The 19,819-nt window shown below is 44.8% G+C and overlaps 1 protein-coding gene across 2 annotated transcripts in view; it reads left to right on the forward strand.

Moving 5' to 3' along the window:
* Nucleotides 1–19,819, forward strand: part of LOC126992249 (maltase-glucoamylase-like) — a 123,641-nt gene that overhangs the window by 69,684 nt on the left and 34,138 nt on the right. For both annotated transcript variants that reach the window (XM_050850918.1, XM_050850919.1), the window contains 10 exons: nt 1,537–1,670; nt 2,666–2,823; nt 3,836–3,975; nt 4,768–4,852; nt 6,029–6,085; nt 10,670–10,797; nt 13,864–13,949; nt 16,316–16,365; nt 17,331–17,492; nt 18,018–18,126. In XM_050850918.1, the coding sequence (XP_050706875.1) occupies nt 1,537–1,670; nt 2,666–2,823; nt 3,836–3,975; nt 4,768–4,852; nt 6,029–6,085; nt 10,670–10,797; nt 13,864–13,949; nt 16,316–16,365; nt 17,331–17,492; nt 18,018–18,126 (1,109 nt within the window). The remainder of the gene's footprint in view (nt 1–1,536; nt 1,671–2,665; nt 2,824–3,835; nt 3,976–4,767; nt 4,853–6,028; nt 6,086–10,669; nt 10,798–13,863; nt 13,950–16,315; nt 16,366–17,330; nt 17,493–18,017; nt 18,127–19,819) is intronic.

Below are 19,819 nucleotides of genomic sequence, written 5' to 3' on the forward strand. Positions count from 1 at the left end.
GAGAATGTAAGGGAAAGAAAGGGAAGGGAAAGGAATGGAGGGGAAGGGAAAGAAAGGGAAGGGAAAGGAATGGAGGGGAAGGGAAAGGAAGGGAAGGGAAGAGAATGTAAGGGAAAGAAAGGAAGGAAAGGAATGGAGGGAAGGAAGGAAGGGAAGGAAGAAAGGAAGGAAAGGAATGGAGGGAAGGGAAAGGAAGGGAAGGGAAGGAAGGAATGTAAGGGAAGGAAAGGAAGGAAGGAATGGAGGGAAGGAAAGGAAGGGAGAGAAAGGGAGAGGAAAAGGCAGGAAGGGAGAGAAAGGGAAAGGAGGAATGGAGGGAAGGAAAGGAAGGGAAGGGAAGGGAATGCAAGGGAAAGAAAGGGAAGGGAAAGGAATGGAGGGGAAGGAAAAGGAAGGGAAGGGAAGGGAAGGGAAGGGAAGGGAAGGAAGGAAGAAAGGGAAGAGAGAAGGAAGGAAAAAGGAAGGAAGGGAAGGAATGGAGGGAAGGAATGGAGGGAAGGAAGGGAAAGAAAGGAAGGGAAAGGAATGGAGGGAAGGAAAGGAAGGGAGGGAAAAGGGAAGGAAGAAAGGAAAGAAAGGAATGGAGGAAGGGAAAGGAAAGGGAAAGGAAGGGAAAGAAAGGGAAGGGAAAGAAAGGGAAGGGAAGGGAAAGAAAGGGAAGGGAAAGGAATGGAGGGGAAGGGAAAGAAAGGGAAGGGAAAGGAATGGAGGGGAAGGGAAAGGAAGGGAAGGGAAGGGAAAGAAAGGGAAGGGAAAGGAATGGAGGGGAAGGGAAAGAAAGGGAAGGGAAAGGAATGGAGGGGAAGGGAAAGGAAGGGAAGGGAAGGGAAGGGAAGGGAAAGAAAGGGAAGGGAAAGGAATGGAGGGGAAGGGAAAGGAAGGGAAGGGAAGGGAAGCGAATGTAAGGGAAAGAAAGGGAAGGGAAAGGAATGGAGGGGAAGGGAAAGAAAGGGAAGGGAAGGGAAAGGAAGGGAAGGGAAAGGAATGGAGGGGAAGGGAAAGGAAGGGAAGGGAAGAGAATGTAAGGGAAAGAAAGGGAAGGGAAAGGAATGGAGGGGAAGGGAAAGGAAGGGAAGGGAAGAGAATGTAAGGGAAAGAAAGGGAAGGAGGGAAGAAAGGAAGGAAGGAAGGGGAAGAAGGGAAGGAAGGAAGGGAAAGAATGGAGGGAAGGAAGGAAAGAAAGGAAGGGAAAGAAAGGAAGGAAGGAAGAAGGAAGGAAGGGAAGGGAAGAGAATGTAAGGGAAAGGAAGAGAAGGGAAATAAAAGGAATACAAAGCTTATTGCAAATTTGAAAACCTTGCCTAACCTCACAAAACAAAGCACATCTCATATCGCAAAAGGTCACAAATAAATATGTACAAAGAATGTTAAGAAGACTATGGACAAAGATACGGAAATAATGATCAATATTGGCTTGAGGGGAACATCAAAAACTTGTCAAAACTATGATATTTACTTTGGTATAAACAAGAATTACGGCTTATTGGCCCCTCTTTGCTCCTTGATGTACAACCTTCACCCTCTGCTTGGCTCCAGGGCGCTGCACGGGGCCACCAAGCAGCGTGGTGTGGTGGTCACCCGCTCAACGTTCCCTTCCAGCGGGCGGTGGGCGGGCCACTGGCTTGGGGACAACTCGGCGCGCTGGGCGGACATGCGAAAGTCCATCATCGGTGAGAGCTGGTCCTCCTTACCTAACATAACATAAACCTAACTAAACATAACATAACATAAACCTAACTTAACATAACATAAACTTAACATAAACCTAACTTAACATAACATAAACTTAACATCACATAACATAAACTTAACTCAGCATAACATAAACCTAACTAAACATAACATAACATAAACCTAACTTAACATAACATAACATAAACCTAACTTGACATAACATAACATAAACCTAACTTAACATAACATAACATAAACCTTGCCTAACTCTAACGTAACCTGAATCTAACATATCATAATATAAACAATACATATAATATTTATTTTATTCATTTTAATTTTTCTACAGGAAAGGAAGCTGCTCAAGGGCATAAAAAAAAGAGTGAATTAAGATGCTGGTTAACTCTTGCACAGTGAAGATGCTGGTTAACTCTTGCACAGTGAAGATGCTGGTTAACTCTTGCACAGTGAAGATGCTGGTTAACTCTTGCACAGTGAAGATGCTGGTTAACTCTTGCACAGTGAAGATGCTGGTTAACTCTTGCACAGTGAAGATGCTGGTTAACTCTTGCACAGTGAAGATGCTGGTTAACTCTTGCACAGTGAAGATGCTGGTTAACTCTTGCACAGTGAAGATGCTGGTTAACTCTTGCACAGTGAAGATGCTGGTTAACTCTTGCACAGTGAAGATGCTGGTTAACTCTTGCACAGTAAAGCGATGAGCTAGAGTAGAAAGTCAAGTGAGGCGGGGCTGTGGAGGGCTAGCAACATAACATAATCTAAACCTAACCTAACCTAACCTAACCTAACACAGCATAACCCAACCCAACCCAACTCAACCCAACCCAACACCCATAACCATAATCATAACCATAACCTAACCTAACATAACCTATTTACAGCTTGTGACAAAATCCAGCACTGCGTCATAGTGATTGTTGCAGTGCTGTTCAAGACCTATATTTTGACTTTGAAAATGACCCTCCCGCAGGCATGATGGAGTTCAACCTCTTTGGCATCCCGTACGTGGGGGCAGACATTTGCGGCTTCTTCGGCGACACCACGGAGGAGATGTGCGCCAGATGGATGGAGCTGGGCGCCTTCTACCCCTACAGCCGGAACCACAACACTCTGGGCGCCATTGACCATGTAACATACACATTTGCTCCCAGTTGGTGATTTATATATACTGTATGTGTACTGTATAGATTTATCTCCTCTTTCCTTACATTCTCTTCCCTTCCCATCGCTCCACTTCCCTTCCCTTCCCTTCCCTTCCCTTCCCTTCTTTTCCCTTCTTTTCCCTTCCTTTCCCTTCCCTTTGCTTCCCTTCCTTTCCCATACATTCTCTCCCCTCCCTTTCCCTTCCTTTCCCTTACATTCTTTTCCCTTCCCTTCCCTTCTTTTCCCTTCCTTTCCCTTCCCTTCCTTTCCCTTCCCTTCGCTTCCCTTCCCTTCCCTTCCTTTCCCATACATTCTCTCCCCTCCCTTTCCCTTCCTCTCCCATACATTCTCTCCCCCTCTCTTCCCTTCCCTTCCCTTTCCTTCCCTTCCTTTCCCTTCGACTGACCGACTGATCGATTTAGACTGGCTGAGTTATTTTGCTTGATGAAATTGTCTAATGATGGTGAGCTATATCAGAGTCTATGGTGGTGTTATCCCTATATATCCCTCCCTTTGAAACTGTGTCAAATGAAGTCAAAATCAGTGCTGGGTTCATCTCTATATTTCCCCTCTTTAGATGATGTCAAATGAAGTCAAAATTGGGGCTAGATTCATCCCTTAATCCACCCCACCCTCTCCCCTGTTTTGGTTATGTCAAATGCAGCCAAAATCAGTGCTGGGTTCATCTCTATAATTTCCCTCTTTAGATGATGTCAAATGAAGCCAAAAGTGTTGCTAAGTTCATCTCTATATTCCTCGCTTTAGGTTATGTCAAATGCTGTCAAAATTGGGGCTAGGTTCATCCCTATACCAGCCCCCTATCCCTCCCCTTTTTAGATTATGTCAAATGCCGTCAAAATCAGTGCTGGGTTCATCTCTATTTCCCTCTTTAAAGGCTGCCAAATGTAGTAAATATTCAGTTTAGGTTCATCCCTGTACCTCCTCTCCCTCTAAGTACATCCCTGGCACCACCTCACTCTCAGGATTACCTCGGCAGGACCCCGGACTGTGGCCCAGCGTGGCAGCCTCCAGCCGAGCAGCGCTGAGGATCCGGTACACCCTGCTGCCCCACCTGTACACACTGCACCACTTGGCCAGCACACGAGGCCACGCTGTCGTCAGGCCCCTGTTCTTTGAGTGGGTAATTCCTTATAATGCAACTAGGAGGGGTTCATACATGTGTTGCTCCTACCATGCTGTACTAGTTCCATATACAGTGTAGGACTTTGGTCAGGTCTCTGTTTATCAAGTGAGTAATTCCTTTAATGTAACTAGAAGGGGCTCATACATGTGTTGCTCCTACCATGCTGTGTTAGCCCCATGTATACAGTGTGGGGCTTTACTGAATGAAATGGTTCAGTCTGTCCTTGCATGCGGCTAAACCATTGATGTCTTGGAATATTATACAAATCTTGGAAGCAGAACAATGGCGGCTAACCTCAAGAAGCCTTACTGTGGATTGAATTGCCTTACGTTGCTATGGACTCGCTTAGCACGAATATATGGTGTTGGCAATACTTGTGCATAATGATGGAGATTCACTCAGGATGCATGGGAAGGCGACCTGCTTGGAGACTTCCTCAGAGGGGTTTTAATGGATGGCGTCATAAGATTGATGAGGCGACACACCCCTCCCCTGGCACTCGGCATTCATCTCTATTGGTTGATTGATCGGTAGTAGATGGGCCTGTGAGGGGCAATGCAAGGGAGGTTTGGGTGATGGGTTTGTGAGGGGCAACAGGGAAGGGAAGGGGAGATGTAATGGGTGTTTGGAAATGAAGGTTATTGAAGAGACAGGAAGAAAGGCAGTTATCAAATATCACCAAAAGATTTTGAGTACGTATATAGTTTTGTAGTAGCTGTGTAGGCTTACCTGGGTAAGTGAAACACCTTGGTCATCATCCTACAGTGCTGCTGCCTCCCCCTCAGGTTCCCGGACACCAAAGCAACCTGGGATTTGGACGACCAGTTCCTGTGGGGGCCGTGGCTCATGGTGGCTCCCGTGCTGAACCAAGTATGTATGTTTCTTGCCCGGGTGTTTTTTCTCTAGTGTCGGCGTGATTTATCTTACAAGTTGACCCATGCTGCTCCTGATGCTCCTCTTGACAGGTGCTGAAGTTGGGGTAAATATATATAAGAGGCATGGATGTTAATTTTGGCAACTCGGTGATGACTGGAACGAGTCTTTCCAACAGTAGGGGAGAGTGGTGATGATTGGGACGGTGGGATGGTCCAGACGTGGCGTTTAGTGTACGTGTGGGACTGACTGCCGCGAGGTCTTATGTGAATGTGCAATACTTTGTTGCCTTGGCCCACACGGGACAACCACGCCCTCAGGGCTTTCTTTTTTATGCAGGTCAGATTTTGTTTTTTTGCATCTCCTATGTGATATTATTACTTCAAGAATATGACAAGGAGGTGACGCAGCGATGCACGGCGAAGGCATTGCCGTATAACACGTCACCCGGCTGCCTCTCGTGCTGGAGGTGGAGTGTGACCATGCTTTTATTTTTCATAGAGTCGTGATGATTCGCAGAGTTGATTTTTTCATGACTTTTATTCATTTTATACCAGGTTAAACACTGCAGGTGTTGCAACAGCTATAGAATGGTTGATTTGGTTGATTTATTTTCAAACATGCTTGAGAGAAAAGAAGGAAGACATAATTCCATAATTCTTGAGATATTTTTTATAGTTCTTTTTATATATATTTTCTCTATAAATATTGAGAGGATACTTTTGTTCTTATATAAATGTCTTGTAATTGATACTTTCTTGTTTATCAGCCAATCAAAATAAGATTACGCCAAGTAGTGTCCGTGTCCGTAGCATCCCTCCCCCTGGCCGAACCATCACCACGGAGGGGAAGGTTCGGACCATTTAGAAACTTGTGTTTCATCACCTGCTGCTGAAAACTGGAAATAGCTGCGGGTGTCATATTAGCGACCCAAAGAGCCAAATGATGAAGGAACATTTTGAGATCAACAATATCTACTGATGCTCCAACTTATATTTCTAAAAACATTTTTTGAAAAGTGGCTGAGTCATGACCGCTCTCCCCTATAATTTCACTCTCAATAATACACAACTGCTCACCTTGATATGAATGTCTTTGTGAAATATTTGTGTTTTGTAGCTTTACACCGAATGTAATGCTTGCCTCACAGTGACCACAGTTCATTCCTCACAGGGCGTGGTGAGCAGGAGTGTGTACTTCCCTCCCGGCGCCTGGTTTGACTACCACACTGTAAGTACTGGGCCGGGTCGTCTGGTAACAGAGGTCGGTCGGTGTTTGGGTCCATGTCACACAGGGTGAATACTTAGACTGACATGGTACACACACTAGGAATAAAGCAAATTAATAGTTGTGCTAGATTAGATAGTGCTATCAGTGTTTGAATTTGTCTCTTCTGAACACCTGCTACAAGGGACTAGGAATAATTCACCACACACCTGAAGCCACAAACTTGTTGAGGCTCCATCCTAAAAAGTCTTCACAGGCCAGAGAGGCGGAAGGCGAGTCAAAAGATCCTTCCTCAGAGTCCTTAACCAGTATCTTGAAACATATTGCCACTCCGGTTCACCTGTTTGAAAAGCCTCTCGTGAAAGTTGCTGGGATTTCAATAGAGTGTTTTGTGATCCCAGTGATAGTTTTACACGACTTATGCGCCATGAACCAGTGAAAACCAGGTTAATCTTCTCTGTGGCCTGTTTGAAAAGTCTCTCGTAGAAGTTGCTGGGATTTCAATAGAGTGTTTTGTGATCCCAGTGATAGTTTTACACGACTTATGCGCCATGAACCAGTGAAAACCAGGTTAATCTTCTCTGTGGCCTGTTTGAAAAGCCTCTCATGAAAGTTGCTGGGATATCAATAGAGTGTTTTGTGATCCCAGTGATAGTTTTACACGACTTATGCGCCATGAACCAGTGAAGACCAGGTTAATCTTCTCTGTGGCCTGTTTGAAAAGTCTCTTGTAGAAGTTGCTGGGATATCAATAGTGTTTTGTGATCCCAGTGATAGTTTTACACGACTTATGCGCCATGAACGCCCCCCCAGTGAAAACCAGGTTAATCTTCTCTGTGGCCTGTTTGAAAAGTCTCGTAGAAGTTGCTGGGATTTTCATGGACTAGTCGAGTCAAATTGTGGCCGAAATCTAAGAAAAATTGCAAAAGAAATGGTTTCACTTGCATGTTGTTAAGATACACCCCACCAATACCAGAAAAAAAATTACACTGAGTTATACCCTGGGGAAATGCCTCAAAGTTGCATGTTGAGTTCCACCTTAAGGCAAAACACATTTATAGCTCTAACTTCCTTATTAGTTATCCAAATCAGTTCATTCAATTTTCTAACCCTATGTTTCGAAGGTCAAGGAACACTTTTAGGCCATTATAATTGTTTGTAGACTACTCCTTATATGGCAAGTGTGTAGATTAGGACGTGATTGTGTTAAGCAGGATTTTCTTCGTAGATCTGTATCAATAACTGAACATTACTCATCCAAATCAGTTCATTTAAGCTCCCAGCCTATGTTTTGAAGGTGAAGAAACAATATTAGGTCAACAATTTATTAATGAATGCTTTTTATAATGGAAATATGCAGATTAGGATGATTATGAATGTGTTCATTAAGATATTATTCATAGATTTATAACAATCGTCTTAGTTTTAACTCATTCAACACAGTTTATTTAAGTTCCTAATGCAATATTTTGATAGTGAAAAAATGACATAACTTCGTACATATAATTATGTTCTATCATGGAAAACATTCAAATTAAGATCTACCATTGTGAAAAAAAGCAACAGCATCCTTATCAGTCAATGGATGTACTCATGTATGATTCATGCTGAGCCATGTCACGGACCTTTGCAATGACCACATGCGGGTGTGCACTCTAGTCCGTTTACTTGACTTGTACATCTTATGGTTCTACATCCAGCCTTGCAGCTGCAATACACAGTACCCTGGAGTTCTTTGGGGCTGGTCCAGGTCTGTCATAATTGGAAGAAAAAGATCATCTGTTTTTTTCCATCCATAGTTTATTGGTTCCAGAGCTCCAGAACTGCCCTTCCATTCTTGGATCTAAAAGTACACTCAGACTATGACATGAGTCTGACCCCAACATGAAACTGACCACAACATGAGTCTGACCCCAACATGAAACTGACCACAACATGAGTCTGACCCCAACATGACTCATGTCAGGTACTGGTCAAACATCTACCCAGAGACTCCCACGGAGAGGAGCTCGTGGCCTATGTTCGTGAGTTGCTGCAGGATGACAGAGTGCAGGTGATGGAGCTGTGGAGGAGGCTCGTCTCTGGTTCGGCCTTTGTCGTCTCTGCCCCCTGGTGGCACCAGTGTGGTGCTAGACCTGCACAACTGGGAGCGGCATGTGATGGTGTGTTGCCACCACGCCAGTGTGGCTGCCGCTGCTGATACCCAGTCCCTGTCAGTGATGGAGAGTTAAGTTGAAAATTGCTACCTATAACTGTCAGGGGATCAAGAGCAGTGAGCCCTATATCAAGGACCTATTAGGCCTGGTCCATATTCTGGCCTTGCAGGAAACGTGGCTGTGCGGGGGTGAACTACACAGGCCAAACACTCTCCACAAGGACTTTGTGTCATTCTCTACGACAGCCGTGGACGACACTCAGGTCCTGGGGAGGGCAAGACCTTACGGGGGGCTCACCTTCCTGTGGCATAAAAGCTACCAATATCAGGGAGAACACGGATGACCAAGCCATGTGTTTAGGGACACTTGTCTCGTTGGTGGACAGTGCCCAGGAGGAACATGTTTGTGTGTTGAGGGACTTCAATGCTGCTCCTGGCACCCCCTTCTTCAGTGACCTACAACACATGTGTGAGGACCGGGACATGGTGGTGGCCGATGTGAGGACGCTCTCCCCAACGAGCTACACTCACGTCAACCTGGCTGGAGCATGTAGTGCCATCACCATGTCTGCACAGTTCTATAAGACAGTGTTTCCTCTGACCACTTTCCTCTCTTATTTGGCCTGAAAATTAATGGGCTTCCTGCCTTGACACAGGTGAGGCAGGATAGGATGGCAAGGATTAAGTGGGATTTTCAGAAGGAAAAGAAAGGAGTATGGGCGGGTGGTGACAGAGTTGCTGAGAGACATTGCCATTGAGAGGCCCTCCGGAGCGAGCTGCGCGGGGTGACGCTGGAGGGCTTTTGTAGTGTTGACCACGGTGAACTGAGGGAGATACTGCGGACGCTCTCCAACAGCGAGGCGCTGGACGTTGATGGGCTTCCCTCTGGTGCCTTTAAGTATGCGCCTCCCAGCCTGGTCTTTTGCCTATGCCTCTTAATCAATTCCTGCATCTGCCATCAATACATACCCCATCAGATCTTGGGAGTACAAATAGCTCCCTTGCTAAAGAGCAAGGTTAGAAACCCTGCTCTCTCTAGCAACTATAGGCCCATTGCCGTTGTGACAGCCTTGTCAAAAGTGATTGAGAAGGCAGTGCTGCACCGCCTAGAGGCCTACCTGGACACGCTGGACAGTCAGTTTAGTTACAAGAAAGGGCACGGCACTGAGATGTGTGTGTGGACACTGAAGAATATCACTGAGTACTGCACTTCCAGGGGCTCACCTGTCTACCTTTGCTTCCTTGACGCCAGCAAGGCCTTTGACAGAGTGAACTACTGGAAGCTGTTTAATAAACTGCTTGTAAGGGGAACTCCTGGGTACATTGTCAAGCTCCTAATGTAGTGGTACACTACCCAGGAATTTGCTGTAAAATGGGGGGCTTCCACTTCGCTGCCATTTAAGACAGCCAATGGCATTCGCCAGGGAGGGATCCTGTCTCCCTACCTGTACAACGTCTACACAGATGACCTCACTGCCGCTCTGCGTGACACTGGCACAGGCTGCCACTTACATGATAGGTGCATCAACTCGCTGAGTTATGCTGATGACATGGTACTGATGGCGCCCACAGTGGAGGCTCTGCAGGACCTTATTGGAGTGTGTCAGGCGTATGCTGCCACGCACGATATTGTCTACAACACCACCAAGACAGAGTGCATGGTAGTGCCGCCGCCGCACACCAGGGTGGCCTGCCAGACATCAGCGTGGCTGAGTGGGAGTGCACTTACATTTGTGGATAGATTCACACACCTGGGCCATGTCATCAACAGGGAAAGGACCGATGATGATGACATCAAGAAGCAGGCCACCAAGCTCATTGTCATCGGCAACACACTGCTGAGGAAATTCTCCTTCTGCAGCACGGAGGTGAAGTTGGAGTTATTCAGGAGCCACTGCTACTCTCTCTACTGCAACTCGCTGTGGTCACGGTATAGGGCGCCTCCATGAACCATCTTAGGGTCTGTCATAACGACATCCTCAAGTGGCTTCTGGGGCTTCCTAGATGGACGAGCTCATCCCTGGCCTTCACCGGGCACGGGATGAACTGTCTGGCTGTGCTGCGTTGCCACGCCGCGTACAGTATGAGGAGTAGAGTGGAATAGTCTGGGAACTTCATCATCACTTTCGTCAGACAGAGCTTGGCCCATGTATGTGGATCTATGCGGCGGGAGTGGTTGGGCCATCTGTCTGTGTAGATTGTGCGTAAGTGTGCCGTGCACACACATATATAATTATAAGGTTTCAATTATTTCAGCGTTATGTATTGTTCGATCTCGTTCGTTTTCTTGTCCTGCTTTTTTTATATATGCTGCTGGGCGAAATAAAACTATTATTATTATTATTATTATTATTATTATTATTATTATTATTATTATTATTATTATCATTATTATTATCATTATTATTATTATATGTTTCCGCTGGTGGTAGGGCCGTGCCGTGGAGGATACAGACGCCCGGCATGATGTGGAGGCGCCTCTGGGCCATGTGCCGGTGTATGTGAGGGGCGGTGGCATCCTGGTGACACAGCGGCCCCGTGCCAACACCATGCATTCCAGGTGAGAGATTAGCAGAGATTTACATAGATGTTCAGACAGGCAACTTCAAGAACCTGGCACTTATCTGTATTAAAGGGCATCTCGCATCTAAGAGAGAGAGAGAGAGAGAGAGAGTAAGAGTCTTGTATCTAAGACATGCCCTCCAACACACTGTATCCAAGACATGCCCTCCAACACACTGTATCCAAGACATGCCCTCCAACACATTGTATCCAAGACATGCCCTCCAACACACTGTATCCAAGACATGCCCTCCAACACACTGTATCCAAGACATGCCCTCCAACACACTGTATCCAAGACATGCCCTCCAACACACTGTATCCAAGACATGCCCTCCAACACACTGTATCCAAGACATGCCTCCAACACACTGTATCCAAGACATGCCTCCAACACACTGTATCCAAGACATGCCCTCCAACACACTGTATCCAAGACATGCCCTCCAACACACTGTATCCAAGACATGCCCTCCAACACACTGTATCCAAGACATGCCCTCCAACACACTGTATCCAAGACATGCCCTCCAACACACTGTATCCAAGACATGCCCTCCAACACATTGTATCCAAGACATGCCCTCCAACACATTGTATCCAAGACATGCTCTCCAACACACTGTATCCAAGACATGCCCTCCAACACACTGTATCCAAGACATGCCCTCCAACACACTGTATCCAAGACATGCCCTCCAACACACTGTATCCAAGACATGCCCTCCAACACACTGTATCCAAGACATGCCCTCCAACACATCCAACACATTGTATCCAAGACATGCTCTCCAACACATTGTATCCAAGACATGCCCTCCAACACACTGTATCCAAGACATGCCCTCCAACACACTGTATCCAAGACATGCCCTCCAACACACTGTATCCAAGACATGCTCTCCAACACACTGTATCCAAGACATGCCCTCCAACACACTGTATCCAAGACATGCCCTCCAACACACTGTATCCAAGACATGCCCTCCAACACACTGTATCCAAGACATGCCCTCCAACACATTGTATCCAAGACATGCCCTCCAACACACTGTATCCAAGACATGCCCTCCAACACACTGTATCCAAGACATGCCCTCCAACACACTGTATCCAAGACATGCCCTCCAACACACTGTATCCAAGACATGCCCTCCAACACACTGTATCCAAGACATGCCCTCCAACACACTGTATCCAAGACATGCTCTCCAACACATTGTATCCAAGACATGCCCTCCAACACACTGTATCCAAGACATGCCCTCCAACACACTGTATCCAAGACATGCCCTCCAACACACTGTATCCAAGACATGCTCTCCAACACACTGTATCCAAGACATGCCCTCCAACACACTGTATCCAAGACATGCCCTCCAACACACTGTATCCAAGACATGCCCTCCAACACATTGTATCCATGACATGCCCTCCAACACACTGTATCCAAGACATGCCCTCCAACACATTGTATCCAAGACATGCCCTCCAACACACTGTATCCAAGACATGCCCTCCAACACATTGTATCCAAGACATGCCCTCCAACACATTGTATCCAAGACATGCCCTCCAACACACTGTATCCAAGACATGCTCTCCAACACATTGTATCCAAGACATGCCCTCCAACACATTGTATCCAAGACATGCTCTCCAACTCATTGTATCCAAGACATGCCCTCCAACACACTGTATCCAAGACATGCTCTCCAACACACTGTATCCAAGACATGCCCTCCAACACATTGTATCCAAGACATGCCCTCCAACACACTGTATCCAAGACATGCCCTCCAACACACTGTATCCAAGACATGCCCTCCAGCACACTGTATCCAAGACATGCCCTCCAACACACTGTATCCAAGACATGCCCTCCAACACACTGTATCCAAGACATGCCCTCCAGCACACTGTATCCAAGACATGCCCTCCAACACATTGATTTCAGTTATTTGAGTTTAAAAATGAATCTATATATTGCACAGTTTCAAACCCAGACTCAGAATCCAGAGGAATTAATCTAGACTCAGGTTGAGCATTCAGAGTAACATCAATCATTCAGTGAGGGGGACACATTCCAGGGGGCGCATTGCTTCACCCACCCTGTGATGCTAAACCCAGGGTTCCTCATGGTAAGTCTCCATGCAGCCCCTTTACCCTCCTAAGTACCTCTTGGCAGGATGTGTCAACTGGTTCAATACACAAACTCTGTGGATATCCCCTCGGCCTCCTCCTCTCAGGGTTGTCTCATAGAAAAACAACCCGGTGAGCAGGGTCAGCTTCTGGGTAGAGTGCCACATGCCCTTATAGCTGAAGTAGGCATTCATGGTCCATGCAAGTAATAGACCACAAACCAGTCTCACGGAAAAATCGCCAGTTTGACACAAAATTAATCCCGTGATATCCCTCGATTCGGCATAGGCAGTTATTAGCAAAGGCTTTTCAGTCTACCTCTTCAAATTCACAATTCCGTGTCCTTGTCTGGCAGCCATAGAATAAGACAGAATACAAGCTCTTCTGTAAAAAGAAGGGTCTTTTTCGAGGAAGATGATTATATAACTGTTTCCCATAATTATTTCTTTAATCAATGAAAATCATAATGAGCCTAGCTCCTAGTCTTTCTTGTAGAAGGTGTGGCGTGCTTAGGAATTAGAAAACACTTAAGGTGTATGAGGACGCAGGAAGTTTTTGAGACCTTGAATTATTTTTATAAGTGCCTGTTACACACACAAAAATACTGTACCTTTAAATGCTGCAGCACATCCAGTTCTGCAACGAGAGTATAAAATTTGTTGTACTACTGCAAGTTTAGCAAAATAATCTCTGCCAGTTTTGTTACAGCTGCCAAACTTTGACAATTATTACTTCATAATCAAAGGCTGTTGCAGGGAGTACAGGACCTCAGGAGGGGCAGCACCCTCTGCTAACTTTATTCTTTTTTTTTTTTTTACTTCTTGGATGTTAGCCCGGCAACAAATGAGGGATGACTTTGGTGGAGACAGTGACGCTAATATCAAGATGCAACATAGTAATTATGTTTTGTTGTGCCCCTCAGGACGGAGCCGCTGGGCCTGGTGGTTGCCCCAGACGACCAGGGGGCTGCGGAGGGATTCTTTTACTGGGACGACGGGGAAGAGATTGGTGAGTGTCCTGCAAACTCTCTTTTAGTCTCAACAATCCTCGCCTCACCATCAGGAACACAGCTTGACAAATTTTGTTTAAGGTTTCTGAAAGCCTGAAATAAAAACTTGGACTCGTCACTGGTCACGGTTTTGCATTAGCTGTAACAGTTCTTCAGTATTTTACAGACATTGGTTACATGATTTCCTAACCTAACCAAACCTTACCATTACAGACAGATTACATGATTTCCTAACCTAACCTAACCAAACCTTACCATTACAGACAGATTACATGATTTCCTAACCTAACCTAACCAAACCTTAACATTACAGACAGATTACATGATTTCCTAACCTAACCTAACCAAACCTTACCATTACAGACAGATTACATGATTTCCTAACCTAACCAAACCTTAACATTACAGACAGATTACATGATTTCCTAACCTAACCTAACCAAACCTTACCATTACAGACAGATTACATGATTTCCTAACCTAACCTAACCAAACCTTAACATTACAGACAGATTACATGATTTCCTAACCTAACCTAACCAAACCTTAACATTACAGACATATTACATGATTTCCTAACCTAACCTAACCAAACCTTAACATTACAGACAGATTACATGATTTCCTAACCTAACCTAACCAAACCTTAACATTACAGACAGATTACATGATTTCCCAACCTAAACATTACAGACAGATTACATGATTTCCTAACCTAACCTAACCAAACCTTAACATTACAGACATATTACATGATTTCCTAACCTAACCAAACCTTAACATTACAGACATATTACATGATTTCCTAACCTAACCTAACCAAACCTTAACATTACAGACATATTACATGATTTCCTAACCTAACCTAACCAAACCTTAACATTACAGACATATTACATGATTTCCTAACCTAACCTAACCAAACCTTAACATTACAGACAGATTACATGATTTCCTAACCTAACCTAACCAAACCTTACCATTACAGACATATTACATGATTTCCTAACCTAACCTAACCAAACCTTACCATTACAGACAGATTACATGATTTCCTAACCTAACCTAACCAAACCTTACCATTACAGACAGATTACATGATTTCCTAACCTAACCTAACCAAACCTTAACATTACAGACATATTACATGATTTCCTAACCTTAACATTACAGACATATTACATGATTTCCTAACCTTAACATTACAGACATATTACATGATTTCCTAACCTAACCAAACCTTAACATTACAGACATATTACATGCTTTCCTAACCTAACTTAACCTTACCATCACAGACATAGATTACATGATTTCCTTGCTCAAAGTTTTAGAAAGCCTTTGTATAAAAAATGTAAGTGTTATTCTGATAGCTAGTCTGTGTACCAAGATAAGGATTCAAGTTTAAGAGAAGGAAGGACTAAGATACAGTGCTGGAGGAGGTGAGGTGTCTGAGATTTTAAGAGTTAGTTGTTGGGGCGCCTGAAGAAGCAGTCATTTGTTAGGCATCTTGTAGGGGAAAGGAAAACTAGATATGGTAGACACTTGATATAAGAGAGAGAGTTAAGGAGTAAAAGGGGAACCTGCCAGAAAAGGTTACAGGGAAAGGTGCTGGAAGAGGGGAAAGAGTTGAGGGAGAGGCACAGAGAGAAAGGAGATGATGAAAAGTCTTGTTAGAGCAGGCAGAGAGCAGGAGTTGATGAGTATTTTGGCAGGAATGTACAAGCCAAATATATGGAAAAATGAAAACTTCTGGAAAAATGGGGGAAGGAACACTAGCACATGCAGGATAAAGGAGAGCAAAGGGGTACTTATGAAAACCTGCATTTAAAGCTTCCAACTGTGCTTGCTTCAACTACATACCTGCTTAGTTTGTTCCACTTATCCACCACTCTGTTCATGAACCAGTTGTTGCCTATTCCCGTCCTTAACTTGAAGTTCTCCACACTGTTTTCATTACTAGGCATTCCTATCAGTTTTTAATATAAGTACTTCATTTAAATCACCCTAATAGATGCCCTTACCCATTTAATTAAGAGAGTTGAAGGAGAAAGCACAGAGAGACAGGCGTTGGTGGGGACACACCTCTGCTCTCCACCTCAATGCGTCTTTTGAGGTCCTCCACTGAGACTGTTGGTTGAAGTTTATTGTTTCCAGGAATTCGGACGAATATTTGGTTTTCTGATGAGAAGAATTCAGGTCAATGGATCTTTAGTGTGTAATGAAAGCAAAAAGGATTGTGTAGCTCAGCAGGATTCTGTAACAACACAAATGTAAAATTTTCATTGGATGGCATTTTGATTTGGGAGAGTACAAGTGATGTACATCGCGTCAGTGGTCACTCATCATGGCTGTGTATTTCCAGACCCAGTGTTGAGCGGCCAGTACTTCACAGCAGACGTAGCGTTTGATGAGGTGAGGAGCACAGCCTTGTAGGGATTAGCCAGCCAGACACGTGCTGAAGGGGCGTAAGAGAGGCTTTACTTCACAGTAACAGGCAGTGTAATAACAAAAACATACTGAACAATTAGTCTTCTGTAAACTACAAAATTTTGTTATTTAACAGTTTTCCCTACAGCAGTAATGTCATTGGCAGTTAAATTCAGTTCAGTTCTAGCAGACATGATGATTTTTTCTAAGTGAGGGGATTCTAAGGAGGAGGTGAACATGATAGAATGTTTTGAGGCACTGGCGATGAAGAATTAGCCATCACCCTTCGCTACGGTGCTGTGCAAGAGTCATACATCCCAGCAGCCACTATAAATAAATTCTGCCTGCACCACTAACGGGCTGGAGTTGTTCAAGAGGCCCCTCAAGACAGCCTACAGGCGTTATAGGCAGACATAAAGAAAATCAAAAACAATAATTTTCTGAGGTAGGCTACTGACTATTAAAAACTATCCCTCAGCCCTTGCTATGATGCCCCACACAACGACCACTGGTGCAGATGTCGTGTGTGCTCTGTGTGGTGATATTATTGTTTAACTTCACCTGGAGAAGGATAGGAAGCTGTTTGCTGCTTTCATGGACCCAGAGGAGGCATATGACGGGGCTGACAGGAAGGGTTGATATATGGGAGCAGGGCGTCGGAGATACACATAGATAGGCAGATCACTGTAAAAAATGACACAGCATGTTATTATCAGTAAACTAACGCCCGCAAAACAACAGCAACACAGGGCAACCACTTCCCACATCTCGGGTGTCAATGTGGAGCCCCTTGCTTGGTGTGACGTAAGACCTTCTGGAAAAATTGGGGAAGAAAGACTGGCATGTGCGGGATAAAGGAGAGCAAGGGTGTACTCATGAAAACCTGCATTTAAAGCTTTCAATTGTGTCATTACTATAGTCTGTAGCTGAGGAATTCCTTATCCCTGCAGGGCGCCATTCACTGGAAGGTATCACACGCATCCCTGGCTGTCACCGCTGCCTTACTGCTGTCCGATGTGAGGGTGTTTGGGGTGGCCTCTCGCCCCACACACCTGCTGCTTGACGGCAAGAGGTGGACCACTGGAGACTGGCACTACGACTCATCCGTGAAGGTTTGTGGCGAGGCTGTTTCATGTATTTACCTATTTGTAGTATACAGGGCCGGAGCTCAAGCTGGGATGGTCCTGTCTCCCAGTCTACACTTGTCCAACTTCTCCTTCATTATATGGACGCCGCCTGCTTCAACAGTGTCTTTGCTAAGTCCATTCCATGTATCCACACTCCTGTATGGGAAACTGTATTTCTTTAGGTCTTTCAAACACGTCCCCTACCTCAGTTTCTTGCTGTGTCCTCTTAGTTGCCTCCTTCCTTCCTTCCATCTTCATCAAATCATTTCCGTCCAACACGTCTGTGCCTCTTGTGTTCCTGTACAACGCTGTCAGGTCTCCTCTTTCTCTTCCTTCAAGTGTATTATTTTTTTCCAGCAGACTCCGTACAGTTGTTTATTTTTTTCATCATTTTCTTCTTCTCTATTTTCTTCCTCTCTCTCTCTCTCTCTCTCTCTCTCTCTCTCTCTCTCTCTCTCTCCCCCCCCCCCCCCTCCCTTCACAGCTGTTTCTTGTCCTTCCTCTCCGCAGACTCTCTCCATGTACGACCTGGAGCTTCCCGTCACCAGCAATTTCACCTTGTCCTGGAGCAGCGAGGTCACCACTGCCTTCCTGCTGCCCTGCCCACTCTCCTACCAAGGTGAGGCCGCAGCAGCAGACTCGTCCCGGCCGGCAGTAATGTGATGTCTGTATCGTCTTTAACTACGTCTAACTAACTACTAGTAGGTGTGTCTGTTTCCTCAACTTCTTCTTTTGAGCTTTGTGGCGCCTCCTAGCTCCTCCTCTTGATCGCCTCCACTTCTCGCTCACTGAGACGGTTCACAAACTTTGCTTTTCAATGGCATGTTTTACAGAGGAAGAGAGAGAGAGAGAGAGAGAGAGAGAGAGAGAGAGAGAGAGAGAGAGAGAGATTTACATAGATTTACATGGAAAATCAGACCACACATATCCCATGGTCCAGACTAGGTGATCTGTCCTTAAACCTAAGTGATTCTACATTGATCAGATGGCTCCAAAACTTTGCATATCTACTCTAGTTAATATTAAGTTGAAGGAAGTGACGGTCAAGCTTGTTTTTAAAGGAGTCAATCGTGTTACACTGGACCACTGAAGGTGGGAGTTTATTCCATTCTCGCACTACAACGTTGGTGAAGAAAAATTTGGTGCAGTCTGAATTTACTTGTCTACATTTGAGTTTTGTGCCATTGTTCCTCGTTCGCAAAGTGTCATCGATCATAAACAATTTTGATTTGTTCACATTCAGAAATCCAATAAGTATTTTAAAACATTTGATCAGTTTTCTTGGAGGCGACGTTTCTCAAGAGAGAACATGGAAAGCCTTTCTTCGTAGGGTTTGTTGCGCAAGGAAGGGATCATTTTTGTTGCCCGACGCTGAACACCTTCTAACCTTCTAATTTAGCAATGTCCTTTGCATGGTGGGGAGACCAAAACTGTACCGCATATTCCAAGCAGGGTCTGACTAAACTATTGTAGAGCGGGAGTATTACTTTTTATTTTTCAATAAAAAATTTCTTTTAATAAACCCCAACATTCTGTTCACTTTATTTGCTGCATTGATGCTTTACTGTGAGAATTTGAGGTTTGACGCGATTTTGACACTCTGGTCCTTGACGCATGGAACGCTTTTGAGTTTGACGCCTCGCATTTCGTAATCGAACTTCTTATTTCTTGTTCCAACTTGAAGGACCTGGCACTTGTCTACATTAAAGGGCATCTCCCATCTATCAGACCAAGCTGAAATTTTATGCAAATCCTCTTGGAGGCTTTGTCATTCTTCGTCAGTGAGATCCAAGTTACCCATCTTTGTGCCGTCTGCAAATTTACTAATGCAATTATTGAGTCCAACATCCACATCGCTGATGTAAATAATGAAGAGCACTGGGCCAAGAACCGAGCCCTGAGGGACGCCACTAGTGACCGGCGCCCACTCTGAGTTAAATCCGTCAATCACTACTCTTTGTTGTCTGTTGCTCAACCAATTCGCGATCCATTGGTTTACTTGACCGTCAATACCTAGTTACTTTAATGTATAAAGTAATTTATGCTGTGGAACTTTATCAAACGCTTTCTGGAAATCAAGATTGACTACGTCCAGTGATTTGGTTATGTCATAAACTGAGAAGAGGTCGTTATAAAAGGTTAATAGATTTTATAGGCAGGATCTTTTGTTACAGAAGCCATGTTGTGAATCCCCAATTAATGAGTGGCTTTCAAGGTAACTCACGATTTTGTCTCTAATTATGCTCTCAAGTAGTTTACCTACAACTGAAGTTAGACTAATGGGCCTGTAATTACCCGGTATTTTTTTGTCT

The sequence above is a fragment of the Eriocheir sinensis genome, chromosome 7, assembly GCF_024679095.1.
Source record: "Eriocheir sinensis breed Jianghai 21 chromosome 7, ASM2467909v1, whole genome shotgun sequence".
NCBI lineage: Eukaryota > Metazoa > Arthropoda > Malacostraca > Decapoda > Varunidae > Eriocheir > Eriocheir sinensis.